The 26,842-nt window shown below is 61.4% G+C and overlaps 1 protein-coding gene across 5 annotated transcripts in view; it reads left to right on the top strand.

Annotated features, from left to right (window-relative positions):
- Nucleotides 1–26,842, top strand: part of KDM4B (lysine demethylase 4B) — a 111,646-nt gene that overhangs the window by 73,366 nt on the left and 11,438 nt on the right. Inside the window, exons 11-16 of one of the 5 annotated variants that reach the window (XM_067734082.1) lie at nt 5,289–5,485; nt 13,352–13,453; nt 13,803–14,002; nt 21,690–22,132; nt 22,574–22,694; nt 24,680–24,858. In XM_067734082.1, the coding sequence (XP_067590183.1) occupies nt 5,289–5,485; nt 13,352–13,453; nt 13,803–14,002; nt 21,690–22,132; nt 22,574–22,694; nt 24,680–24,858 (1,242 nt within the window). Of the gene's footprint in view, nt 1–5,288; nt 5,486–5,930; nt 6,591–13,351; nt 13,454–13,802; nt 14,003–21,689; nt 22,133–22,573; nt 22,695–23,384; nt 24,656–24,679; nt 24,859–26,842 lie in introns of those variants that run through there. The other 4 variants (XM_067734083.1, XM_067734084.1, XM_067734087.1 and 1 more) reach the window with 4 other exon arrangements.

Here is a 26,842-nt window from a genome sequence, read left to right as displayed (position 1 = left end):
CCCTGGCAGTCCAGTGGTTAAGACTCCACGCTTCCACTGCAGGGGGCATGGGTTCGATCCCTGGTCAGGGAACTAAGATCTCGCATGCTGCGGTGCGGCCAAAACCAACCAGAAAACCTATGGCCGTCCCCGGCACAACGTGTGAGATCCGAGGCTCGGGGTTAGGAGCTGGTACCTCTGTAGGAAGGAGACTTGGCGACCCCAGACAGCATGGGGCTGGTCCCTTTGTTGGGCCCCCGGGTCCCCTTTGAAGTGGGGTCCGGGCCCAGCCCGGCTGGGGGTGTGCATAGCTGGCCCAGGCCCACTGCTCAGGTCCCCAGGGGCTCTGGTGGGGGGCACGTTCCCCCGAGAGTGGTCGGCTCGGGCTGCAGGTGTGAAAGCAGGTGCAGCCTTGAGGAGGTGGAGCCCGAGGCCAGGCCTCCATGTGCCAGGTTCTAGGTGCTTCCTGGCACCTGGTGAGAGTCAGATTCTGGCAGCAGGTGGTGGGGATGTGCAGCTTGCTATGCTCGGTAAAAAGCGGGACTGCAGTAAGTTTCCAGGCAGACACCTGTCTTCTGTCGGCTCAGACTGCAGAAATATGGTACCAGGGACTGGGCGGCTTAAACAACAGGCATTTATTCCTCGCACTTCTGGAGGCTGGGAGCCTGAGATCAGGCTGCCACTGGGGTCAGCTTCCCGTGAGGACTCTAGTCCTGGTATGTGGACCGCCAGCTTCCTGCTGTGTCCGCACATGGGGGCAGCGGGGGCAGGGGTCAGATCTGTCTCTGTTACTCTTCTGAAAAGGACACTAGTCCTACAGGATTAGGGCTCCACCCTTATGATCTCATTTAACCTTCATCACCTTCTAATTCCTTCTCTGCAGATACAGATACACTGGTGGGGTCAGGGCTTCAAGATACCTTGTGAAAATGATTTTGTGACTTACTCAAGGTTTGGCAAACTCTGTAAAGGACAAGATAGTGGATATTTGTGGATTTGGGGGCCATCCAGTTGCTGTGTAATTGCTCAGCTCTGCTGTAGCAGCACCAGTGTGGCCGTGGGCAGGGCCGTGTGCTGGACTGTGTGCCAATAAAACTTTATTTACAAAAACAGGTGGTGGGCCAGATTTCATAATCTGCCCACCCCCAACCGACTTAAATGATATACTTGCTCAGTAAAGAGATTTAGAAAAACAAATACTACAAAATTTTTTGACACCCCCCCTCCCTCCATTGAAAGAACCGTGGTTGGTTTTGATGAATAACCTTGACTTTCCCTAAAGGTCTTTGGTCGCAGTTGGGGCTTTAATGTATTCTTGACTGTGAGTTTTGTATTTCTTCTGACAACAGATCCATTGTAAGACCGTTTCTGTAGTTGAATCGGTGCTTAGGACCAAGGATTACCAGCCCCGCACAGGGCCGTCGGGTGGCTCTGTCACCTACCCAGGGGGTCCACAGAGGTTGCCCTGTGGTTAGAGTTTTCCTGAGGCCTGTGCATGCGTGTGTGCATGCGCACGTTTTTCTCTCTGTGATGAAGCAGAGACGGTCTTTGTCTGGATTTCTCACATCCTTGGGTGAGATCCCCGGGGAGCAAAGGGCCTCGCTGACTCGCCCGTGGCTTGTCAGGGCTGCGCCCTTGCCCTGCTTGCCAGCCTTTTGCTCGGCAGGCAGCTGGTGTCTGCTTCTGGGGGGCATCCTGTCCCCCCTCCTCTTCTGGGGGGTGCGGGGGCGGAGCTCGTGTCTCCTCTCCACTGTCACTTTGAACAGCTCGTTCCTCCCGTGTTAATTAACTTGGCGCCAGCAGCTCCACGGGGGGCCCATCAGGGGCTCTTTGAGGTGCACTTTTTGGGGCTGTCAGGTCCCCCTTGATGAGCGGCTGCATCAGAGAGCCAGTTCTGCTCTGAGCGTCGGGGCGCCACCTCCCTCTGCTCGCATCACCTGGGGAGACCACCGTTCCAGGCCCAGAATCTGGGGGTGGGGCTGAGCCAATGGGGGCTGGAGCTCGACCCCCAGCCAGGCAGGCAGGCCCAGGGTGGGGTCCCACAGAGAGCACAGCCTGTCTCGCATCCACAGAGGCTGGTGCTGGGTCCCAGGCCATGCGCAGCGCATGTCCCCCCCGCCCCGCCACAGTCCCCCTCCTCTTCCTTTACTCCTTCTGTCCCCAGATGGCCCCTCGGCACTAATGGGATCACCAGCCACCCCGCCTTGGCTGATCTGAACAGGATGCTCAGCGTCCTCATTACCTAGTTGCTCGTGGAGCGGGAGCCCTGCCCCACGCGATTCTGCTGGCTGAGTCTTGAAGGTACAGAGGGCCCCGGGGTGCGCTCAGGCTGCAGGGGGCCCTCAGGCCTCCTCCCTCCCCTTCGAGCCCGGTTTCCCCATCAGAACTAATGGCCAGGCCAGGTCCCAGGGAGAGCACACTCCGGCTGGTCTCTGGCTGGTGGGGCTGCTGAGCTCAGGAGCTGGAGAGCAAGCAGCAGACACTCAGCCGCAGTGACTCCAGCAGGTCCTCAGGAAGGTCTGGGAGCCCGCCGGGCTGGAGGGGAGGACGCAGTCCCTCCCTGGGCGCTGCCCCGAGGGTTGTGCCCCAAGCCTCCAGCCTCCCGCCCTCCCTGAGCCACATTTCCAGGACGGCCCTGCAGCTCAGAGCCCCTGTGCTTACTCGCAGGCCTGAAGTGAAACAGCGGCGGGGGCAGTTCTGCTGGGCAGGGGCCACAAATCAGAAGACAGTGGTACAGGGTCCGTGGCGGGGGTCTGGCGCGCTCAGCCCCTGGAAGTTGCTTTTAAGTAGCCGGATCTTTTCGCTGGTCTTAGCAAATTCTTTTGCCAAACTGTGAGCTGAAACAAGGCAATGGGTCTGTGGTGCTCAGCGGCTTAGCCCACGAAGGTGACTGTTGCTGTGTCCTACACCGGGGGCTGTCCCTCCTGTCCCCCACGACCCAAGGGGCCTTGGCTTCTTCCCACCGTTTCCTCCCTGGTGCCCATGCCCCCCACACCTTGGTCCCCACCAGCGACAAACCCCACCGCAGCCAGAACCCCACAGAGACGTGAGGGTGAGTGTTCCCAGCCCTGCTCCCAGCCCGGGTACAGGCTGGGCTCCAGGACACAGGCAATGTGCTCCGGGTCCCCTCCATCCCCTCCACGGCGCACACAGGTGCTTTTTTTAATTACTTAAGGAAAAGCAATTGCAAGGCTGCTTGATACAAATCCCTTAAGCTGCTGTGGTGGCCAGCCAGGAATCTGGAACCCGGGCGCCATCTGTGCTCTCGCCACTCCACAGCCAAATTACACCGCCAGCCTTTCTCTGCTGCGAGGTTTCTCATTAACTGAATTGAGTTTGCGGGGAGTCGCTGGGTCATAAATATTCCCTCCCACTTGGTGTGGTCAGGCTACTGCTGTCCCCAGGCAGAGCTCCCGGATGTGGCCTGGGAGCAGGCAGGATGGGGGCACTGGGGCTGCAGGAGACACGGACCCGCCCCCAGCAGCCTGAGGCTCCGGGTCATAAATATCTCGCTGTTTCTGAGCCAATTGAGGGAAGTCGGGAGGGGCTCTTCGGGGCAAGATACATAATCGCTGCATTCGATTAAGTCTTTTCCTTCCGCTTCCTTCATTTCCTTTGAGAAAGTGGCAGTGACGGGTGGTTGTAAACAGAGGCAAGATGTGCATTTAAAACGGAGACACGTTCATAATGTCCTTTGAAATTGCATGGGATGAAAAATGAACACACACGCAATTCTAAATACATACACGCGCGTGCACACACACACACGCGCACACACACACACACACACGCAGCCTGGAAAAAAAAAATCCGGAGATGCTTTTTAAGCTGTGGTTTGGGGAACGGCTTAAAAAGGGATAAGCCTGTTTATCTGACACGGGGGTGTTTAGAGTCAGAGCTGCAGGGGCTGCAGTGCGGGTGTCCCTGAGGGGCGACTGCCCCTCGGCCTCCTGTCGCGATGCTCAGGACAGGTTCGTCCCCCTAAGGAGGCAAGGACAGTGCCCCTTCAGAGGGAGGCGAGCTCGGCCCCCAGGGTCAGGTCCACCCCGAGGTCCCTCGTGGAGCCATCCCTGGGGAAGCTCATCTCTCAGAAGGTGGCTGCCCACCGCCAGGTGATGCTTTGTCCTCTAGAGTCTAGACCAAGAGCCGGCAAACCTCGGCCTGTGCCGCATCCGGCCCTCTGCCTTTTTTGTAAGTAAAGTTTTATCTGCACTCGTCTACACCCATTTGTTTACGAGTCGGTCTTGCTGCTCCCAAGTGACGACAGAGCTGAGAGATTGTTAACAGAGATCAGTGACCCGCACACCTGGAAGCATCTATACTGCTTGGTTCTTTGTGGGCAGCTCGCCAGCCCTGCCCTAGACCAGTGGTCCCCTCAGTCTCTCCTTCCTCTCGCTCTTGGCCTTAGCCCGCAGGTAACTAGGACACCAGGGCTGTCTGATTTCCTCCCCTTGACCGAGGGCTCGCCGTCCCGAGCCTGGCTTCTGCAATCCTTGCCTGGCTTCTCTGGCTCCCAACTCCTCTGGGACGGCTGCAGTGCCTCCTGCACGGGACCCAGTCCTGGGGGCCACGGTGACCCTGTGGCATAGAGGGACAGGCTCCCGGGACGCGGGGTTTGCATGTGGAGACGTCTTCAGGGTCTAGACAGCAGAGGAGGGGGAGGAAGGACCCATTTCAGCCCGTCCTCGTTATGCTTGTTTGTTCCACGCTTGAAGCTCCCAGGCACAAGGGACTCTACTAGCCAGGCCAGCATTGGCTTGAGGCGAGTTCCGGGCGCCCTGGGGCCAGGTGCTGAGTCTCCTGGGTCCCCAGCCTCCTCTCCCGAAGCCCAAGGCAGGCACACGGGGGTGGGGGAGCACCTTCTCCAGATCACATTTGTTTCCTTGTTTGCTCTTTGGGGGCTGACAGCTTTTTCTCTCTTCCTAACTAACCTTTGGAATTACCGCTGTTATAAGACATTCCATGCGCATTTTACCTGGTCGGGGGTACGCATGTCTGACAGGAGGCAGATTTTGGTTTGAACTGACTGGAGGCGGCCGAAGCTCAGAGCATGTGGCCTCGGCTCCTGAGCAGCTGGGGGCACCGTGGTGGACCACGGTCAGGTGGGGGGCTGCGACTCCGTGGGGAAGGCCAGAGGCTCCCACTGCGGGGATGCAGCAGCCTCACCTTCCCCCGCATCGGGGTGAGAAGACCCCCTTTCCTGTCTCGTGAGAGAATTTCTAGGGAGGATGGGGTAGGCTCGAGGCGCCCTGCGCGGTGTGGGGTGACTGGCCCGCGGGCTCAGTGGTCTCTCTCCTGCCCACATGCAGTGCACATGCCGGAAGGACATGGTCAAGATCTCCATGGACGTCTTTGTGCGCATCCTGCAGCCGGAGCGCTACGAGCTGTGGAAGCAGGGCAAGGACCTCACGGTGCTGGACCACACACGGCCCACGGCCCTGAGCAGCCCCGAGCTGAGCACCTGGAGCGCCTCCCGGGCCTCGCTCAAGGCCAAGCTCCTGCGCAGGTGAGCCACCCAGCGAGCCCAGCCCACGGCTCCCCGCTGGTGGGGCTGCAGGCTGTCGCCCACCTCTCTCCTCTCCTCTCTCCCCCCTCCCCTCCCTCCTCCACTTCTCCCTCTTTCAGAGGCAGAGTGTTTCTCAGGTCTAACTTCCTCCGCGGGCTGTTGGGGACTCACCGCCGTCGCTGCCTGTGTTGTCAGGGGACTCAGGCTCCCACCCACTCCTTGTCTACCAGCTCCTGGGAGGTGGGCCCTTTTTGCCCTCTCAGGACCCCACACACTGTCCCTCTCAGGCTTCCGGCTCACTATCGCGCCATCCCCGGTGCGAGAGCCCCGTTTCTGCGTCGGGGCCGCGTGGCCCTTCTTGACTCTGAGCTATGGCAGGAGCCGTGGGGCACAGGCACCGAGCTCCCTCCATGAGAGCCGCGCCCCTGCCCCTTTGCATCTGTAGATGCTTGTTCTGGTGCCTCGGATAACGTGTTGCTTGAATCCGCGGACGCGGAGGTGACTACAGAGACCTGTCCCCCGGACGCCCTCTGCCACCCCTTTCCATCTCAGAGGCCCCCCTCCCGGCCCACCTTCCACCCAGCGTGGTCCCTGCCCGGCCGCTGCCTGGTGTCTGGCGGGGAAGGAGAGGGCAGAGTGGCTGCCCCTCTTGGCATCTGCGCCGAGGCCACAGGGATGTGGGTGGCGGAGCTGGGGAGTGAGGGGCAGTGCCGTGCGGCCTCGGAAACGTCCGACTCCATCATGTTCTTTCTCTGGGAAACGTCCAGGCTCTCAGGGCCTGAGCTGTCTGTGGACAGGTTTCAAACAGATTCCTTCTTGGTGCCCAAGGAACGGTCGGCAGGTCCTCGCTGGGCCTGGGGTATGGCTGGAGTGGGCGGGGCGGCCCAGAGCATCCTCGTGTTGGTGTTAGGGCTTCAAGGGCTCAGGAGGCTCTCCCTTGACCACTTGGCTCCACGGCGGTTGCCCTGGACAGTAAGACATTCCGTAAACAATGAGCATGGCGAGTCTCAATAAAACTTTATCTATGGACACTGGGGTGGGAATTTCGTATCATTTTCACATGCCACAAAGTGTTATTATTCTTTCAACTTTTTTTTTTTTTTTTTTTTTTTTTTTTTTGCGCGGTACACGGGCCTCTCACTGTTGTGGCCTCTCCCGGCTCCTCTCCGGAGCACAGGCTCCGGACGCACAGGCTCAGTGGCCGTGGCTCACGGGCCCAGCCGCTCCGCGGCATGTGGGATCTTCCCGGACCAGGGCACGAACCCGTGTCCCCTGCATCGGCAGGCGGACTCTCAACCACTGCGCCACCAGGGAAGCCCTCTTTTAACTTTTGAACCATTTAAAAACGTAAACATCATGCTTAGCTTGTGGGCGGCACAAACAGGCTGCAGTCGGATCTGGGCCTCGGGCGAGGTTTCCATCTGTAGCCCTTGGTCACTGCTGGCGGGTCTTGTCCCCATTGGTCAAGGATGGCGCCTCCCCCAGGACCTGGTCCCTGAGGGGTGGGGCCTTGGCCAGTGTGTTCCTTGGGCGGTGCATCCTTGGTGGCACCCCAGCGCTCTGCAGAAACTGGGAGAAATCATCCTGGCCAAGCGGTCACTCCCAGCCCAGAACCTTCTCCCCGCTGGGCCTGTTCTCCTCTCTGCGCACCTTCATCCGTGTGTTTTCCCCACCCGAGGCCCCTCTCTGAGAATGTTCTCTCAGCTCCAGGGTGCTTTCCCATCTGCTCCTGGCAGCCCGCTTGAAGGTGTCTCTCTTTTCCGATTTCTTTTGTTGTCTCTCCTTTTGACTTTCTGCCCTCCTGTGTGTTCCTCACGAAAAGCACCTTCTCGGTGAGGCTGATCTGCTGCAGCTCCCGCTCTTTCCCGGTCTTTCCCGAGGGAGGGAGCAGAGTGATCCTGCATTTGCATAATGGTTGACTGGTGATGGCTCAGACTAATTGGTCAACAGAGTGACAGCCAAGGACTGGGGCATCATTCCAGGATGGAATGGGATTAGAGGCTGTCAGACGAGCCTGCCCAGAGGACGGGGACCCAGCCGCCGGGCCTTGGCCGGAACCTTCTGTACACAAAGAGCCCCTTACCCCCTCCCTGTCCCCTCATCATGTTGCACAACACACCTCCTTTCTGGAACGTCCCTCTCTCCCACCTCCCCTCCCTGTGTGCAGACCTGGGACTGAATAACAAATTCAGTCGTGTTCCCAAGGATGCAATTTTCTTTAAAGCCTTTAGTATGTAAAAGAAGGCTGACTCCCCCACCTTTTTAAAAAGTCACTGGTTGGGGGGGCTTCCTCCTAAGAGGCTGACTGGGGACTCACATTTGGAGGCCCAATGCCAAGCTGCAAGCCGCTGCCCCCGCCCCACCCCCAGTGGCAGTGGCCCTCAGGAGTCCCTGGTGACTTTCTCTCCTGGCCACTTGGCCAACCTGTCCTCGCCCAGCTGTGCCTTGTCTCCAGGGCTGCCGGCTCCCCCGAGCCTCCCTTGTCGGAGAGTTGGTTTGGGGGGAGGGGCAGCACCACCCTAGCATCCTTGACTCCTGCCGGATAGGGGATGGGGGCAAATCTGGCTCTGTCCCTAGACCAGGGTCTCCCCTCGGCACTGCTGACATCTTCTGTGGGTGGCTGTCCCAGGCACTGTGGGGGGTTGAGCAGCTTCCCCACCCCCGCCCACTTGATGCCAGGAGCAGCCCTCCAGTGAGACCACCACAGATGTCCCCAGACATCTCCCAGTGTCCCTCCCCAAGGGCTTGGCATTGGGGTGGGCTCCTCGTCCGCCTGCTGTGGGCACCCTCCCGCGCCCCCATCCCCGTGCAGCCTTGCCTTCTCCTCTGGGATGCTGCATCCGTTCCTTGGTCCTCAATCAGACAGGCTCAGCCAGGCCCCCGCCCCTCGAGGGCCCAGCCTTCCTGATGGCCCCCTGCACCCCGCCCCAGATGTCACCTGAGAGCAGAGGCAGGTGTTGGCTCCTTTGGGAGAAAAGGATGCCCTCCCGTGGATTTTCCTTCCACGCCTAGATCTTGTCAGGTGAACTGGCCCCGCCACCTGTGACCTTCTTGTCCGTGCTGCGTGGCCCCCTCGCCATCGCCGCCAGGTGGGACCCCTGCCCAGCTGGCGTCTTCGCCTTGCTCCCCTCCCCTGCTCCTGCCTGCCTGCCTGAGCAGCCTTCCTCCATATGCAGGCTGCGTTTTCTTCTCGGCTCCTGATTATTTTCAAGGAGAGCTTCAAGGAATGCTCTGCGTTGCCCACATGTTCCAGCAGGTGTGCGCTCTGCTGGACACTCACACGCACTCTGTGCAGAGCATCTGAGCAGCCGGGCTTGGAGGGAAGTGGGGGAGGGGAAGTGTGCTCCTCTCCGGACCCACGGGGCCCCGTTCCTCCCCAGCTTCTGCTGCTCCCCCTGGCGGGACCTCCAGCTGCCCACTCAGGAGGCTAGAGCCCGCTAGCCCTGCTTGCCCAGCCCAGCAGCTCCCGCCCACCACCTCTCCACCTCCCATCCTCGGTCACCATGGAAACAAGGAGCCAGGGAGCACATCCCTGCCCCCTCTGCTGCCCCCAGACCCACCAGGAGCCAGTTTGGTCTCGCCTCTCCCCCTGTACCTGATGCCCTGGCCAGGCTGTACACGACTACACCTCCGACCCACTCCTTCCAGCCACCCTGACCCTGCCACGCTCCTGAGCCCTTTCCTCCGGTGCAGCTCCTGTCCGCTCAGAAGGGGCCATGACTATGGGGCCTGCCAGCCCCTGCGGCCCCAGGAGCTTGTTGTCCCTGTGACTTCACCAGAAAACCCACTGAAGGCCACACCTACTCGCCGTGGGTCAGGGAACACTGGAGGAAGGGGCTGCGACTCCTGGCCAGGAAGCCCCAGATCCCTCCCCGGGGAGTCAGAAGTTCTGGGCAACAGCCCCACCTTGGGATGCCCAAGGGGCTGTGTGCCCTGGGCCCCTCAGTGAGCCCCCTCACTCTGCCTCTCCTGCCACCTGAGGTCCAAGGACACCTGCTCCCATCTTGGAAATATCAGTGTAGGGATTTGGACTCAGTACCAATACCTAATTCTTATCATCTTCGCCAAGTGACATCCCGTTAAGCCTGGCAAGTAAAGTGCACGTTTATGTCCACCCTCCTCTGAAACACCATGAAAACGACTGTAAAGGAGGGACAGGGAAGAGGAGAGGGTACGAGCAGCATCGGCAGACTCTGAAGGAAGGAAAAGAGGGGCAAGTGACACCTGACTTTGCAGCACAGAGAAAACTCGAGTCCGTGGACCTGCAGACGGGGAGTGGGCTGGTTCAGGCCACAAGGCCTGGGACTCAGGCACGGGCGCCTGCTGGGGCGGGGACCGCGGTGTGCTGGAGGCATCGCTGAGCTCAGGGCCTCCTCCTCCACCCCATCCCCCAGCAGAAGGCGCTGGCCCTACTGCTGGGGAGATCAGACGTGCCAGCCTCACATATCCCCAACCGCAGGGCCGGGTCAGAGTGGCCCAACGGAACAAAGCCACACATGTGATATTGGGGGTCCCCCGTGAAGTGACAGGGCTCCCACCTGCCTGCTCCCCTTCTAGGAGCCCTGCTCACACACAGCTACCAGCGAACATCTTAGTCCCTTGTACGTCATAGCCAGGGGTCCCTAAACCCCTGAAGAAACTCAGTGTGAAAGAGTCTCAAACAAAAAAAAGCGGGACCCCACAGGAGAGGCCATGCAGTGAGCAGAAGAAAACTAACTTCTGCGAGAGGGCAGGTGACTTGGCATTTATGGAAGAACCTGCTGTATAAACAAAAAGGCTTTTAGGAAAGAGATGGCTCTTGGACATTTAAAAGGGAGCAAAGGACTTCCCTGGTGGCGCAGTGGTTGGGAGTCTGCCTGCCAATGCAGGGGGCACGGGTTTGTTCCCTGGTTCGGGAGGATCCCACGTGCCACGGAACAGCTGAGCCACAACTGTTGAGGCTGTGCCTTGTTGTGCGCCACAACTACTGAGCCTGTGCCCTGGAGCCTGCAAGCCACAACTGCTGAGATCCACACGCCTGGAGCCTGTGCTCCACAACGAGGGGGGGCCGCTGCGGTGAGAGGCCCGCGCACCGTGGTGAGGAGTGGCCCCCACTCGCTGCAGCTAGGGGGAGCCCATGCACAGCAATGAAGACCCAACGAAACTAAAAAAAAAACTTTAAAAGAGCAAAGAAATGTCCGAGGTGGGTTGGGAGCCAGCTTGAGGAAATCTAGAATGCAGACTTTTCACAACTCAGGTTAAACAGAAGATTGCAAAGCCTCTGGAACAAACAAACAGGTCAACGGGGCCCAAGCAGCACTGGACTTGGCGATCATGATGCTACAAGCTAATAGACAAAGGACAAGGGTCTTAAAGGTCAGGAGAGCAATCATTTCAGCCCAGGAATACCCAGCCAAATTACCAACTTCGTATGGGAAGGGAATAAAGATCTTTTGAGACAAGCAAAGTCCCAGGTTCCCCCTCCTTTCTGAGAAAGCTGCTGGAGGATGTGCTCCAGCTAAACAAGGGCATCAACCAAGGAAGACATGGGATCAAGGAAACCACATCCAACTCAGGAGTGTCCAAGGCAGTCTCAAGATAAGAGGAGGGCCTCAGGGTGTCATTGAGGAGCATGTGACCCCTGCCTAGGAGGCCACACCAAGATCTTGGAGAAAACCAGGAAAGCTAAGCGTCTAAGAGAGGGGGCCAGTTACTGACTCCAGAAGGAGTGAGCAAAGAATGCAGTGCGATTAGCTCTGTTGCTCACGGATGAACTATATTTACAGGATCAGAAAAATGTAATATAGAATCTCACCACAACCAAAATGGGAGAGAAGCCGGGAGGGGTTGAAGTGGGCAGGATGGCCACAGCCTAAGTGTCTGTGCTGGCAACTCAGCAGAGAAGCCAGAACCAAAAAACAGCAGCAGCGTGAGGAGACACATGCAAGTCAATACAAGAAGAAATGGCTAAAAGAGGGGAAGGCGTCGCATCTGGGGAGTGGGCCCAGAGGATGCTGTACGGCCAGACTGCGATTAGGGTGTGCGCACAGCTCCCCACAGCTGTCAGCAAGTCAACCCCAGATTCCCCCGGTGTTATTTCCCAGCTTATGTTCTCACAGAACAGATCCTCCTTTGCATGCCGACGTTCACCTCACTTTCCCCTCTGCAGTAGGGTCTGTCCCTTCGCCTACGTCTCTGCATCTAGTTCCACCCGTTCGGGGGGTTGGGGGGGTCCCTGCGTTGGTGCGGCCCAGTGGTTGCTGGGGGTATGGTGCTGGGGGCAGACCTCTGAGCCCACTGGTGTGTCGGGGGCCGAGGAAGGCCTGGGCTCTCTGGGGACCCTGAGGCGGGCAGGGGCAGAAGTGGCCTCCGGGCCAGTTCCGGGTTGGTGGGGGTGGGGGAGGGCCGGAGAGGGGGTGAGGAGTGGGGCAGCTGCCGGAAACCGAGGCCAGGTGAGTTGACGGTAGGAGGGTGCCCCTCTGCTGGGTGCTGGGGCCAGCGTGGGGGCTCGCTTGTGGGCACCTGGCCCTGCAGCATTCCCAGACCCCGAGAGAAGCCTCCCGATGACAGCTGGGGAAAAGCCCGGAGCTTCCCGCCTGTGTCCGCGTCGGGGCTGCACCTGGCACTTCCCAAACTCGCTCGGTGTGGAGAGTGTACCAGGGGAGGCCTGAGTCTTCCGTGCCCCCTCCCGCCCCCGTCTGTTGCCGACTCCCCCGCCCTGTCCCCGCCCGCCTGTCCTCCTGCACCCCTCCCCCTCGCAGTGCGCCCTTGCACGCCATGCTGTGTGTGATGCCACGCCTCTGCCCATGCCGCGCCCTCCCTGGAATGCTCCCTGCTCTCCACCTTTGGTCATCAGGGTGCTTCATGCCGCAGACATCAAGTAGGGCTTGTCGTGTGCAATGCCCAGGGCATTGCCTGGGCTCAGGGCACAGAGCCAGGGGCCCTCAAGTTAGGCAGCTGAGCAGCAAGGGACCGGCAGTGGTTAGCGGTTAGCGTCAGGGGACAGTTAGAAGGAGGCACCCCAGGGGCCAGCAGCGTCGGGCCGGGAGGCAGCAAGGAAGCCGTGAGCCCCCAGCGTCCTGCTGCAGACGCCCCTGGGAGGAGATGCGGGTCCTGGCATCTGGAGCCCTTGGGGCCTCCCTGCCCACCCGTCCCCAGTCAGACAGCCCTGCTTCCCCTTGGTGAGCACTTGGTCCTTGGAGGTGCGGCTGCCAGGGACCCTGTAGGGTCTCCTATAAGGTCTTGGTGTCTGACCCCACTGGGGCCACATGGAGAGCTCCCTGGGGGAGGGAAGCCACGGCCAGCGCCAACAGCTCTCTCCAAAACAACCCCTCGGCTGTGAGACCCGGAGCCTGTGGCTGTCCTGGTGTCCCCTGCCCAAGGCTGAGCCTCTCCACCGCCCTGGCCCCTGCATCAGCTCCCGGGCCAGTCACACACCTCCTGAGGTCTCAAAGCTGCACTGCCCCCTCCCTGGAAAGTTTCCAGGAACCGGCAAGGACGTCCCACCAGGACCCGGCAGGGGTGCCCTGGCCACTAACCTGCAGCCCCCCTCCCTTTGTCGCTTTCCTTTCTTCCTTTTTAATCCCAATTCCCCCTCATTTTCACTAAGAAGCCACAGCTCAGCCTCAGCTGGGATTCTCACTTGGGGCCTGAGGACCGCCCTCCATCCCGTCCGGGGACTGTCGCAGCCCCTGAGGCCGGCGTGGGCAGGAGGTGAGGGGGGCCGGGGCGCAGCTTAGAGAAGGGGCCACTGCGGGCTCTGAGCTCGGAGCTCCTGCAGGTGGAGAGGATGCAGGGAGAGCCCGGGGCCCCGCGAGGCCCTGCGGCGAAGCGTCTAGGGAGTTAACACAAGTCCTAGAGAAAAACCCCCTGACATTTATGTTCTAGACAAATTAGTCTGAAAGAAAACAGACACTGGAAAAAGACTGAGGAGGAGAGGAAACCAAGTCTAGAGAGGAAGAAAGAGCAGACCAGGAGGCCGGGGCTGTCGTAAGTGCACCTTTTGTCTGTCGCGCAGGCATTTTCCACGAGCTTCTGTTTCCATCTGAGCCCACGCTCCCCGTGTCTCCCGCCCCACCACACAGAGGCTCCTGGAGCCCGTCCGTCCCGCCATCCCATCTCCAGCTGCCATCGGCACGCGCTTGACACCCACCTTGCCATCCCCTCCCCTCCCCCAGGCCTCTCTCCCTCCACCGCCCCTGCCCCCAGGAGCCAACCCCACCCAGGGCCCCTGCTTCCCCGGGCCTCCTGGGGGGCTCTGTCTGCTGGACAGGGCGCACAGCCCAGGGCTTCTCCCTTCCGTTGTTTCGCCTCCCGTCTGATGAGCCTCCCTCTCCAGGTCTCACCGGAAGCGGAGCCAGCCCAAGAAGCCCAAGCCGGACGACCCCAAGTCTCCTGGCGAGGGGGCAGCTGGGACGGCCCTCCTGGAGGAGGCTGGTGGCGGCATGAAGGAGGAGGCCACACCAGAGGCCGACCCCGAGGAGGAGGAGGAGGAATCCCAGCCGCTGCCGCAGGGCCGGGAGGCCGAGGGCTCCGAAGGTCAGTCCTGCTCGGTGCCTGTGCTGGCCAGGCCCCGCGCCTTCAGAATCCCATCCATGTGTCTTGTGGGCAGGGAGGGCGTTTTCTAAAAATGTGCATTCTGGGAGTGCTGTGAAAAGTCCCTCTTCTCCCAGAAACTGAAGTCCATCCAGCTGCTGAAACAGAATCCACAGGTGGGCAGCTTGAAACAACGGGCTTTATTCCTCGGTGCTGGAGGCTGGGAGATCAGGGTGCTGGTGTGCCCTGGTGCTGGCGAGGGCCCACCTCCCGGTTTGTATGTGACCCTCTGTCACTATGTCCTCAGGGGGAAGAGAGAGCCAGTGAGCCCTCTGGCCTCTAAGGTCACTGATCCTTAGCCAGGGCCCCACCCTCATGACCCAGTCACCTCCCAACCAGCCCACTGCGGGGCAGGGTTCAGCATGAACCTGGGGGGACACAGACACAGTCCGTAACAGAGGTGTTCTCTGCTCAGTTGGGAAAGGGGATGGCCTGCTGTTTGCAGCCAGATGCTGGACGTGCCTGCGGTGGGGATGCCCCACCTGCAGGCTGGCGTTGAACAAAAAAACTGTATCTGGGCACCATGGTGGGTGTGTCTCAGAACCGTACCCTTTACACTGCCTGGGGCCCGTTAGTCGCGGAACATGACTCCGTGAGCGTTTGAACGTTCCCCACTCCCATGTTTTATGGTGCTCCTTTTTCTTTTCCACGGCTGGTTTCACTTTCCTAATTTTCAGCTTCAGCTGCTCACACGTTGGCACCTAGCAGCTGCCCCCCCAGGTGTAAAGGAGGGGCTGGGGGGCTGGTGGCAGATTGCCAGGCAGCAGTGCCTCGGGCCCCCATCACAGGCCATAGGTCGCTGGAGGGTTCCTCTTCGGGACTGTGTCTTGGAGCAGGTGAGCCGGCACAGCTCTGCCTGGCTTGGGGTCAGGCCCTCCCCGGGGTGCTCGTGGCTGGTGTCCCAGATGATGTGGCATTCCACCAGGCACCGAGAGGGGCAGGCGCATGCCCCTGATGTTCCCACGGGCTGGAAGGGGGGGTGTCCCTGCGGGGCCCCCTGGAGCTGGAGGCAGGGAAGACTGGAAAGTTTCCTGGGTAAATTGCGTGCTGGCCTGTCCCAGACAGCCTGGCATGACACTTGCCTGGTGGGCATCACGAAACAGTCCGGTCCACACGGGAGGGTCTGGACAGTCCGGGGAGGCAAGACACAGGCGGCGGGGGGCGGGGAGGGGGTGTGCATCGGCACAGTCTGTGCGCAGGCACAATCACCCCATGGAAATGGACCCAGAGGCTGAGGCCTGGTGACGCAGGGAGCTAGCGGAGTTGCCAGAAACGGGCTGGACACACAGAGCCGCCCCACACTTGTCACATGTGGGTGTTCACAGAACACATGGTTTTGAAGAAAATCCTACCTATAATGAGAGCATCCAGAGGGTGATGCAGGCTGGAGCAGATCTAACAGAAGATAAAAGACCTTTATGGAGAAAATTAAGAGACGTTTTTGAAAGACAAGGAGGAGCTGTAACATATACGGGGCTGCATGTGTTAGGGGGGCTCCCTGCAAAGGTGCTGGCCAGCGGCCTTGGGGGATGTTGATTTCGATGCAGCCGGAGGGAGCAAGGCCCGAGGAAGAGGGGTCAGGAGAGGTCAGGGCTACGTGACCGGCCAGCTTGCAGGCAGGAGCAAGGACACTGTCCGGGGCTGCAGTGAAGGCCACTGCTCTTCCCCGGGGCGACCCTCACATGCAGCCCCAAATGTCACACGGGCACCCACGCCCCATGTCCCGTTTACTTAAAGTTCAGAAAACACGCCAGGCAGACACTGGACTGTTTAGGGAAGCATCCGAATCTGCTGGGGCTGCCGTGCGACAAAGTACCCGACACAGGGCTTCAGGAACCGAGGTTCATTGTCTCTCGGTCTGGAGGCCGGAAGTCCGAGGTCAGGGTGTGGGCAAGGCTGGTTCCTTCTGAGACCGCGAGGGAGGGTCTGTTCCAGGCTTCTCTCCTTGGCTCGTAGATGGCCACCTTCACGCTCACACGGCCTCTCCCTGTGTGCCAGTCTGTCTGCATTTTGCCTTTCAGAAGGACACCGGTCACATTGGATGAGGGCCCACCCTAATGACCTCATCTTATTAACTCATGACATTAGCAATGACTATTTCCAAATGTGGCTGCATTCTGAGGCCCCAGGGTTAGGACTTCTACATAGGAATCTGGGGGACACAGTTTAGCCTGTAACAGAGTAAACGTGCCAAAACCAAGAGGGGCTCCCTCGGAGCGGGTGGTCTGCAGCTGGGAGGGGCACGTGGTCCTTCCGGCTCTGTGCCTGTGTCGTGAGTGCTCCGGGCCCCAGTTCCGTGGGGCGAGTCAGAGCATGGGCTGCGGTGGGTGAATGAATGATGGACCCTCTGCTGTGGGCTCCGGGATCCAGGGCCCCGAGTCCCATCAACAGGTGAGGCGTTTGCATCTGACTCCAGAGGCCGTGGAGGTGAGCTGTAGGGAGGTTAGGACAGTGGTTGTTGACATGGCTAGGTTGGGGTTCTGGCCCAAGAGGTTGGGAGACTCGGCAGGTGTCCCTGGTGTGACTGGCAAGGACTGGGGTGGTGACCGCCCTGCCCCAGGGTGGGCTGCGTGGGGCGGGGCAGGAACAGGCTGGGCTCTGCACCCGGGCCGCCCCAGGTGGCACCTTGTAAAGTTGCCAGGGGGCATCGGTGCTCTCACGGGGGCGGGGTAAGTGGGAGAAAAAGCAGGTGGAAATAAAGAGTCCAGGTTGAAATCTGGGGACCGGGCCCTGGACGCCGCCTCGGCAGGCCACTGGGGTTGTTGGAGGGTAAAAGGAGAGGACGCACACCCCGCTCAGGGCCTGTGGGAGGACGCCTGTCCCAAGGGTCTTGGCTTCAGCCCGAAGCGGCTTTTCCCAGGAGCGGAGTCAGCCCGTCGGGGGCCAGCCAGGGCGGGGGCTCCTGGGCCCGACCAGTTCAGACAGTCCTGAGAGACAAGGGTTTTAGCGGGACCCCTCCTGGGAAGGGTGGGAAGGATGCCTTGCGACCACGGGCATCTCTCCTCCCTCTCGAGCAGGCGCAAGGGGCTGCCGGCCTGAGGCCGGATGCAGGGCAGCCAGCGAGAGTAGCCGCACTGTTTACCCAACTGCTTAGCAAAGGAATAATGGCTCTCTTTTCGTTAATTGAGTTGCGTTAAAATGAACCTTCGCCCAAACCGATCGACTGTTTATAGAGACAGCCGCACCCCCATGCCCCGTCACCCCCTGCTTGGACCCGGCCCCGTCACAGGGACACTGTGCCTCGGTGTCTCGGGATCCCAAGAGGTGGCCGCAGGCTCACGCACGGCGAAGGCCTGGTTCCTCTCCGGTTTTCCCTTTTCTAAGCAGATTGTTACCTAAACGGGGCGGGGTGGGGGGTGGTCTCTGTGTCCACTGAGAGTAAAACATGCTGCTGTAGACCAAACCCTGCAGGATGTGTGCCCTCCTTCCTGGCATCTGCAGCCACTCTGTCCCCCTTCCAGGGCCTCAGCCCAGGACCCCCAGGGCTTCTCCAAAAGGCCTGCAGGCTCCGTGCTCTGTGGTGGGCTCAGGGTCACGTGGCTGTGGACCCCAGGCAGAGCGGGGACGTTCCCAAGGAGGCACCTCTGCTCACGGCCGGCTGCTTCCCTTTTCCAGACACCCCGTCCCTGTTCCACTCCAGAGCCTGGTTCCCAAGAAGGAGGAGTTGGGGTGTTGGGACATCTCCCGGAACATCAGCCCCTCTAGAGGGGAAGGGGTCCCTTCAGGGGACAGAAGGAGGCTGCCACAGCTGGGGAGCCACACGCCCCAGTCGGGGGCTGTCCCTCAAGCCCTTGGAGGAAGATCGCTCTGAATGCATCAAATAAATAAGTGCTCACAGTCGGGGGTGACAGCAAACACGTCTGGGGAACGAGTGGAAGACGTTAAAGTGGTTTCTAGATTCCCTTTAACGCCAGCTTCCTGCCCCTCAGAGCTGTGAGTGTGAGGGGCGTTCGGGCACGAGGACAGGACATTTTGTTTTAGGTTTGCGTCGGGAGGGTGTGTGCTTGCCGCCGCTGCTCACGTAGGAAGCTCCCTGACTGGAGTAGGCGGAGGCGGGCAGGATGGAGGTGCCCGGACCCTACAGGGGCAGGAGGGGGCCCGGCTGGCTGCGGGTCCCTTGGCCTGGGGAGGGGGGCTGCTTCCCCTCCTGGCTGCCAGGTCCCACCAGCTCCCACTGCCAGGGGTCTGCAAGAGCAGCTGCCCTGTGGCCTGGCCCAGGATGGGATCAGCAGCCTCCGGCACAGCAAAGCCCTGGTCCTGGCGGGAAGGCAGCCCGTGTCCACCTGGCTTGCTGGGACCGCAAGGGCTCCCTCCTCCTGCCTGGCCCTGGCCAGCTCTGGCCAAGCACGGCCACTGTCCCTTCTGGCAGCTCTGGAGCTGGGGGTGGCAGGGGCAGCGGCAGGGCCCCAGGAGGGCTGGTCCCAGAGAACGTGGTCCCCCGCAGGGCAGAGCAGGGCCGGGGATGGGTGTGCAGCCGCCCTGGGTCACTTCCCCCTCCCTCACGCACCTTTTTTGACGGCTTTAGGACAAGACCCGGGGCGGCTGCACCCAGCGGTGAGCAGCAGGCTGGGCGGGGCATTGACACTCACGCCACAGTCCCCCGGCCTGGCCTGGGCTCGGCTCAGGAGGGATGCAGGCCGGCTGGGCCAGGCAGGGCAGGGTCCCTAAGCCAGGCAGCAGCCCTGCGCCCCCTGCTCTCCCCTGGGAGAACTTTGGTGGGAGAGGAGGCATGGGGGCCCCGGAAGCTGGCGCGGCTGTAACATCCGTCGGCAGTGGGGGGATTCTTGGCTGTGCCTCCCCGCGAAAAACAAGTGCCAGACGGGCCTCAGCAACCCTGCTGGGGCAGAGGGGTTCCCTGCCATTCTGCGCCCCCTTGCACACCGGGGGTGGTGAGAGGCCCTGTGTGCTGGGGAGGGACCCGGCTCGGGTCCGAGCCACCGTTCCAGCTCCATTTCGAGGCTCCTTCAGGCGGGCCAACCAAGGGGCTTTCCAAGTGCGGCCTGCCTGCCCTAGGCCTGCGGTGGTCCCCACGGCGTGAGGACAGATGGGGCCCGGGCTCCGCAGCGTCCCTAGTGCCCTTGGGCTTGTCCTCTAACAGGGTCCTCTGGGTGCGCCCCCGTCAGCTTCCCAGGGCCTAGTGGCCGTGAGGAAGGAGCCGGGGACGTGTCCTTCCCCAGCAGCATCTGGAGCCGGGGCAGCTCGCAGGCTCTGCTGTCCTGAGGCCCGGGAGGCCGTCGTTGGACTTCCATTCGGGTGGCCGCACTGTCAGGGAGGAGGGCATAGTGGATTTCCTTAGAGAACAAAGCCGTTTCTCCGGAAGTCCCTGCTGCCGTGTCAGAACGGGGCTCTGGGCTGCCTCAGCGCCATTTCTATAAATCAGTAGAAGCGGCAGGAAGGAGCCTGATCTCTTGGGCCCTTGGTCACCTCCTGGGGCTGGGCTGCTGTCACCAAACCTTATGAGCAGTGTTTACCCCACACCTCTCCCCGCCCCCCACCTTTCAGCGCCCCCCCATCCCCCCTCTCCCACGTCTCCTGGGACAGGGAGGTGACCTTTAGTGGCCAGGACCATCCAAGTCCAGCATCTGTAGAGGAGAAGCAGCTTTGTCTGCGGAATGCCCATTTCCTTTCCTTGGCTGGATAACTGTTCCTGGGGTGCTGTCAGTTGGGGGGTCCTGGGGAGCGTGCTGGGCTCCTCCAGGTGGGCAAAGGCACAGGAGGGATCCTGACTGCACCCTTGCCCTTGGAAGGCTCAGGGCCAGAGGGCATGGGGGGCGCTGGCAAGCGCTCCCTCCTCTGAGCCTCTCTTGAAAAGCTCGGCTGCCTGCTCAGGACCCTGCGGGCTGCAGCGACCAGAGGGGCCCCTCCACGAAGGCCAGGCTGGCTCAAGCCTCTGCAGCTTGCCTAGTGGGGGCCGTGGGTGGGGGTCGGCTACCTCCTAGCGCTCAGGGCCAGGGATCTGCCTGGAGGAAGGGAGGGAGGGCCCTTGCTTGACCCCTTCCTGGGTCAGGGCCGGTCAAGGACTAAGTGATGGCCTTGCCCTTGGGAGCATCATCCCACCTGTGTCGTTATCTTTGGCTGAGGGACGGGGGTGAAACACGGACAGGTTTTTATAGTAAGAGGTAAGTGTGGATGCCGCGGGGACCAGCAGACCCTGTCACGTGTCACGTGGTAACAGGTTTAGCCGGGAGAGGGACCACTGCTTTTCTGCGAGTTGTCCTTACTTTCCCGGCCCTCAGAGACCCAGACTGTGACGCATTGGAACCAACGGTTCACGGGTACCATCAGTAGGATGACCAGTACGTCCCCGGGTATCAGCTGCTGGCACACCTCATGTGACGTCCTGAGCCTGTGGGGACCCAGGACAGGCAGTGAGGGCCTGAGCTCGTGTGCCCATTCTCCAGGTGGGCAGGGAAGGCCCGAAGGCTGTGCTCTGAGCCGCTGGTCCTTGTGGGCGGGCATCCCTGAGGCTCTGCACACCTCGCCCTGAGCACAGCAGGCCTCGTGGAGCCCCCCGCCCACATGCATCCCCAGTGGCTGTGTGATGTGACCACAGAGACCCAGTGGCTGAAAGCAAGTCTTATTCTCCGACATTTCTAGGGGTCAGGAGTCCGACATGGGTCCCGCTGGACTAAAATCCAGGCATGGGCAGGGCTGGCTCCTCTGGAGGCTCCAGGGGAGAGTCATTCCCTGCCTTTTCCAGCTTCTAGAGGTGCCGCATCCCTGGCTCTCGGCCCCGTCCTCCATCCTCACAGCCAGCAGTGCCGCATCTCTCTGGCTTCTTCCGTAGTCACGGCTCCCCTGGCCCCAGCTGGATCCCCTGCTTTTAAGGATCCCTGTTAGTATGTGGGGTCCGCCTCGGGATCCTCAGCTCAACCTCATCTGCAGATCCCTGCTGCCATGTCAGGTTCCGCATGCACAGGTCCCGGGGCTACAGTGTGGGCGTCTTTGGGGGCCATGACCCCTCCAACCACACCGCCCATCTCCGTTTATTTGACGAGCTGCACGCCCGCTGTGGTCCTGAATTAAGATGCTGCTGAAGACACTCCCTGTCCACCTCCCTCCCCACCCCGTCACCTGTCAGGAAGCCCCGCAGCGCCGGCCCTCGCGTCTTCCGGGCCCTGCAGGCCCCTCTGGCACTTCTGTTTCACACAAGTAGAACCACTTGTTTATGGTTTGTTGTCTAAGGTTTTGCTTTTTAAAAATTCCACAAACCGTGTGCGTTTACTGTAGAAATAAAGGAAACTCAGACACATGAAAAGAAAATGCATCCCACCTCCTCCCCCCTCCCCTCAGAAAGGATGTTCAGAGCCGGTCTCTTCCCAGCTGCTTTCCGACAGCTCGCCTCGGCGCCCCGTGCTCATTCCAGAAGGCGCTCTGAGCGTGTGGCAGGACTCTTGAGGCCAGGGTGCTGCTGCTCCAGGGCTCGGCCGCCTGGCAGGGGGACCTGGCAGCAGTGACAACTGCCCGAAGCCCGGGTTCCTTGGGGGAAGGCCTGTCTGGGCCAGAAGGGGCCCTCAACTAGTGCAGCCGGCTCCCACTCCGGCTGGGGGGCTCGAAGGGGGTGCCTGGCCACTGGCCCCTGGGGTGCCCCGGCCCCCGCCTCTGACTCATCTCTCTTCTGTCCCCACAGAGGACGGGAGGGGCAAGCTGCGGCCAGCCAAGGCCAAGAGCGACCGGAAGAAGAAGAGCTATGGCCCTCTGCACCTCCACCACCCGCTCATGCCCCACCTGCCGCCGCCCCCGCCCACCCAGTTCCCCACCGAAGAGGTGCCCCTGCTAGAGATCCCGGCACCGGCCACCGGCCCTGAGGCCGCCGAGGAGAACCCCCCGCCACCACCTCTCAACGTGGTGCCCCCCGAAGCACCCAGCGAGGAGCCAGAGGTGAAGCCGCGCCCCATCATCCCCATGCTGTTCGTGGTGCCGCGGCCCGGCCCGGCGGCAGGCGACAAGGGCCGCGTGTCCTGCCAGCAGGCCTCTGAGCACTTTGCCCAGAAGGGCCCCACCTGGAAGGAGCAGGTGGCCCCCATGGAGCTGACGGGGCCCGAGGAGGAGAGCGGAGCCGGCGAGGTGCAGGTAGGGGGCACTGGGTCCCTGGGGCCGGGGGTCCCCCTGCCCCACGTGCTGGCCACAGCCCCGCTCATCCAAACGGCCCCTGTGGATCCTGTCCCGGAGGCCAACGGCACGTACGTGGTTTAGAAACCACCGTTGGGGGAACTTCCCTGGTGGTCCAGTGGTTAAAACTGCGTTCCCAAGGCAGGGGGCCTGGGTTTGATCCCTGGTCAGGGAACTAGATCCCACGTGCCACATCGAGGACCCGGCACAGCCAAATAAACAAATGAATATTAAAAAAAGAAAAGAAAAGAAAAGAAAAGAAACCACTGTGGGTGTTGGCTGCCCGCTTCCTGGGGTCTTTTGCCCCTGACTGAGGACACTGGGGTCCCTCTGAGCTGGGCTCCACCGCCTCTACTTCCGGCCCCAGAGCTGCTCCCACAGAGGCCTCCTGTGCCATTTTAGGCTCCGTCGACCTTTTCCAAGTTGAAGATGGAGATCAAGAAGAGCCGGCGCCACCCTCTGGGCAGGCCACCCACCCGGTCCCCGCTGTCTGTGGTCAAGCAGGAGGCCTCAAGTGACGAGGGTGAGCAAGGGTGCCCCTGGCTCTGCTGTGCCCCTGCCCTGCCTTCCTCTGCCACCCGCCCGGCTTGCTCACTCCCGCCACCCCCAGCCGAGGTCGGGCCTGCAGACCCCTCCCCGGCACAGCCTCAGACCCTCCCCAAATGCTGTGGGGCCGAGGTGCCCCCTGCCCAGCCCACAGCTCCCGAGTCAGGCCCGGCTGCCCCCAGGCCTCTGCCCTGCCCTTGTTTGCTCCATTTCCCCGGGGGCGCTTGCTCTACTGGGCCCAGGGCCTCAGATGTCGAGTGGGGCCTCTGAGGGGCAGGTGCAGCCACCTGGGCTCACACCCCAGCCCACTGCCCGGAGCCGGGGACCGTGGTGCCATTTGCCTTTCTGTGACTCGGTTTTCCCATCTGTAAAATGGGGTCTTCTGGCCCCCCTCAAGGGGTCCTGCCAGGGAGGTGCACGGGGCTGAGGCCTGTGAAGCGTGTGGCCTGGTGCCAGGCACACGGTGGGTGCTGGGAATGCCGGGAACGCCGAGGCCAGTTGTCACCCAGAGCTCCTGGTGCGATGCTTTCACAGTCTCCGTGGTAACCTCTGCCCCCTCCTTATCCTGTGAGAACTGAGAAGATGCCGTCAGCAGAGGCTCCTGCCCACGACCCCCAGCACACTTGCCGTGGCCCTTGTGCGTTTGTGTCCCTTCCTGGCCCTCCAGGTGAGCGAGGACCACACCTCATCCTCTCACAGCCTCGGGATCTGTTTGGATGCCTGGCGCAGAGCGTTTCCAGAGGGCAGCAACGAACGATGGTAGAGGTGCCGGCCACATCCCCCAGGGAGAGACTTGAGAAATGGATTCAGAGTTAGAGGATCATGGAGCAGCATGGGGCCCGGAACTGGCCCATTTCCAAGTCCATTTCCAGCAGAGACGTCCTGGCCCTGCGCTCCCTGCACCGGAGACAGGGCCGCGTGACCCCGAAGTGGGAGAAGCTGCTTCGAGAACAGAGGAAACCTCGCCCTTGGCCGTCACCCCGCAGACACCTGTGACTCACGATGCTCCAGGCTCTGATCTCTGACCTGAGGCCAAGCTGCCCTCAGGGAAAGTCAGCGCCGGACTGGGGAGCGGCCAGTCCCAACAGAAGTGACCCTGCCTGCCTGAACCCAGCGTGCGCCTGGGAGAAGTTGGAATAAGAGGCGGTGGCACTGGAGCTGGAGGGGCAGAGACGGAGAAGCTTCTATTTAACACTCGGCTGAAAGTCGGAGTGATTGTCTTACGTGCAGAAATCCTGCTAAGCCCATTTATCATCTTCCGCTTCAGCCTTCCGTTTAAGACGCACGCGGAGTGTGAAAAGTGCCTGGGTGGCTTCTTTGATTCTGAACCTAATTTGAGGGCGAGGACGCGGAGGGTTCTAGAAGCGGGTCTCGGGCTGGAGCTCTGGGAGCAGGAGGGGCCTCTCTGGAGATCAGATGCGGCCCCAGGGTCCCCGTGCATTGAGGCAGCCTCTGGCCTTACAGCTGGGACGGCTGTGGTACCAGCCATGCTGGCCCAGCTGCTGGGAAGGTTGGGGCCCCAGGGATGAGGACCCTGCTCCTTGGGCAGGTTCCTGGGGACTGCTGATGCTGATGCCAGGGCAGATGGCACCCCTGTGTCCTCAGGAAGTGCAGGAATGGGATGTGGGGGATTGCAGACAGTGAGCTGGGAGTCGAGGCCGGCGGAGGCCAGCCCGGTGACAGGTGATGGGAGGGACATCTGTCAGTGGCCTCCATCTTACAGGACATTGGGGCAGCAGTGCCCCTGCCCGACTCCCAGGGGAGTCTGTGCCTGACCTGCCAAGGCCTGACCATCCCATCTCCTGTCCCCAGATGGGATCAGCCCTGAGCTGAGGGGGGCCAGGGCACCTCCCTGCGGAGGGGCTCAGGGGCCGAGAAGCGGGGACCCATCCCCTCGAGCGCGCACTGGGTGGGGTGGGGCCCTGGGTGCTGAAGCTCCTCCCCCCTCCCACTTTACTCCAGAAGCCTTCCCTTTCTCTGGGGACGAGGACGTGGGTGACCCCGAGGCCTTGAGGTCTTTGCTGTCCCTGCAGTGGAAGAACAAGGCGGCCAGCTTCCAGGCTGAGAGGAAGTTCAACGCGGCGGCCGCCCTGACGGAGCCCTACTGTGCCATCTGCACCCTCTTCTACCCGTACAGCCAGGTGAGCCGGTGCTGAGGGACCCCCAGGCCATGCCGGGCCGGGCAGCATCCGCCTGCTCCCGGTGGCGCCAGGGCTCGCTCTGCCTGAAGGGAGTCCCTTACCCCTGAAGGGAGGGTGATGGGGACCAAGGACCCATTTGCTGTTGGAGCCACAGCGGGCTCGGTGGAGAGCCCGACGGAAGGCCCCTGTGAGGGCTGCGGGGAGAGAGCCCAGGGCCTGCGTTTCATTGGAAGGTAATTTATCAATGTGCCTCAAAGAGGATGAGAGTGCAAGGAAGCATCTCAGATGGCTGTCCTCTGAGAGGCCCTCAGCCCAGCCCAGCAGGCAGCGCAGGCAGGGGGCCCGGGGGTGGGTCCAGGTAGGCGCCTGCGTGGTGAACGGGGGCTGGCAGTGGGGGGCTGGGGCTGGGCGAAGACACACGCGTGGCCTGGCGCCACGCGGCCGCCAGCTCTGTCCTGAGTTTCCAAGTTGTGATCGTGGCCTTTCCCCGCACTCTGCCCTGTACCATCCACCACCACGTCCTCCCGGTTTCCTCCTTAACCGGTTTCCTGCCATGTCCCCCTCCCCCAGCCCTGACCACTGCCTGCCTCCTGCCCTTCCTGTTAGCACCTCACCACAGCCACGCAGGGCCCAGCTGGAAAGCCCGCCAGGCTCACCACGGCCCCCGGCCTCTGCACATGCCCCACAGCCATCCTCTCCTGTGATATCTGCCCCCGCACGCACACATAGCATGCTCCGTGCTGTCCCCCAGCATCTCCCACACACCCACCCAGGCCTCTCCCTCGCCAGATGGATTTCTATTCACTCTTTGATTCCACCCAGCTGCCACCTCTTCCAGGAAGCCTTCCTGGACCTGCTATCCCAAGCTGACTCTGGCATGCCCCCCAGCTTCCCCCACCCGCCTCTGCTCTTGCTCCTGCCCTCTGTTTATCAGCCCTTGGAGGACAGGGCCGGGTCTCACTTGTTTTGGGGTCCCCGGCTTCCAGCCTAGTGCCTGGCATCTTCCACGTATTAGCTGAGCTAGCCGAGCTCTGTGCCCCGTGCTGAGGGCAGCACACCCATCTCGAGGGCTCTGCCACTCAGAGCTGCCAGGACCTGTGGTCCCTAAGTGAGGCAACATCTGGTCGTGGAAACAAGTAAGACGAAACGTCCAGACAGACGTCTTCTCTAGGCACGCCCCTCGCCGCTGGAAGTCATCACTGGGAACACTGGCTTAAGAGGCGAATCTCCTTAATCCCGGTTGCTAAGTGAAGCATTGTGACTCAGCTTAATCCCGTCCACGGTATCAGTGGGACTTGCGGGGCTGCCGCTTCCGCAGTCCGGAGCCCTCAGAGTCGGGGACCAGGCTTCGCTTGTCCCATATCATGGGAAGGGCTGTGGCTGGACATTCTGCCTGTTTGGAAACCAGCCGGTCCCCTAATCCAAGTTGCCACATGGGGCGCCCCAGGGCCCCACCACCACACACACACAGTGCATCAGGCCAGTGGTCTCTGGTGGCCTCTTTCCTTATGCCCTGAGCCGGTCAGAGTCCTTCTGTCACTGGGTGCTGGGGAGGCTCATCTGGGAGCCCCACCACCCTGTGACAGGCCCAGTGTTGCTGGATGCCGGTGCCATGGGCAGGATGTTTTCATCACAGTCTCTTCATCTGATTGGATTTGGGGGGACTGGGGTACAGCCGTCATGGGGCGCGTGTGAGTCACAGGTGGGGAGAACGCCCCACATAGATACACAGATAACACGGCATCAGGTGATGGTCAGGACCACGAGGACAGACAGAGCAAGGAAGGCCTGGGGGCCCGCTGGTTATGTGAGCAGAGATCTGAGCGCCCCAGGCGGTGGGAACGGCACATACAAAGGCCCCAGGGCAGGACCACGCCTGGTGTTTGGGAGGAACCGTGAGGGGGCCCTTGTGGCCGGAGCAGAGCGAGCCAGGGGCAGTGGGATGAGGGCGAGAGGGGTGAGGGCAGCAGGACAGTGACTGTGC

This window comes from Pseudorca crassidens, chromosome 3 (genome assembly GCF_039906515.1).
Source record: "Pseudorca crassidens isolate mPseCra1 chromosome 3, mPseCra1.hap1, whole genome shotgun sequence".
Classification (NCBI taxonomy): Eukaryota; Metazoa; Chordata; class Mammalia; order Artiodactyla; family Delphinidae; genus Pseudorca; species Pseudorca crassidens.
Note: the sequence above shows the minus strand (reverse complement) of the source record. Positions and strands in the feature narration are given on the sequence as shown.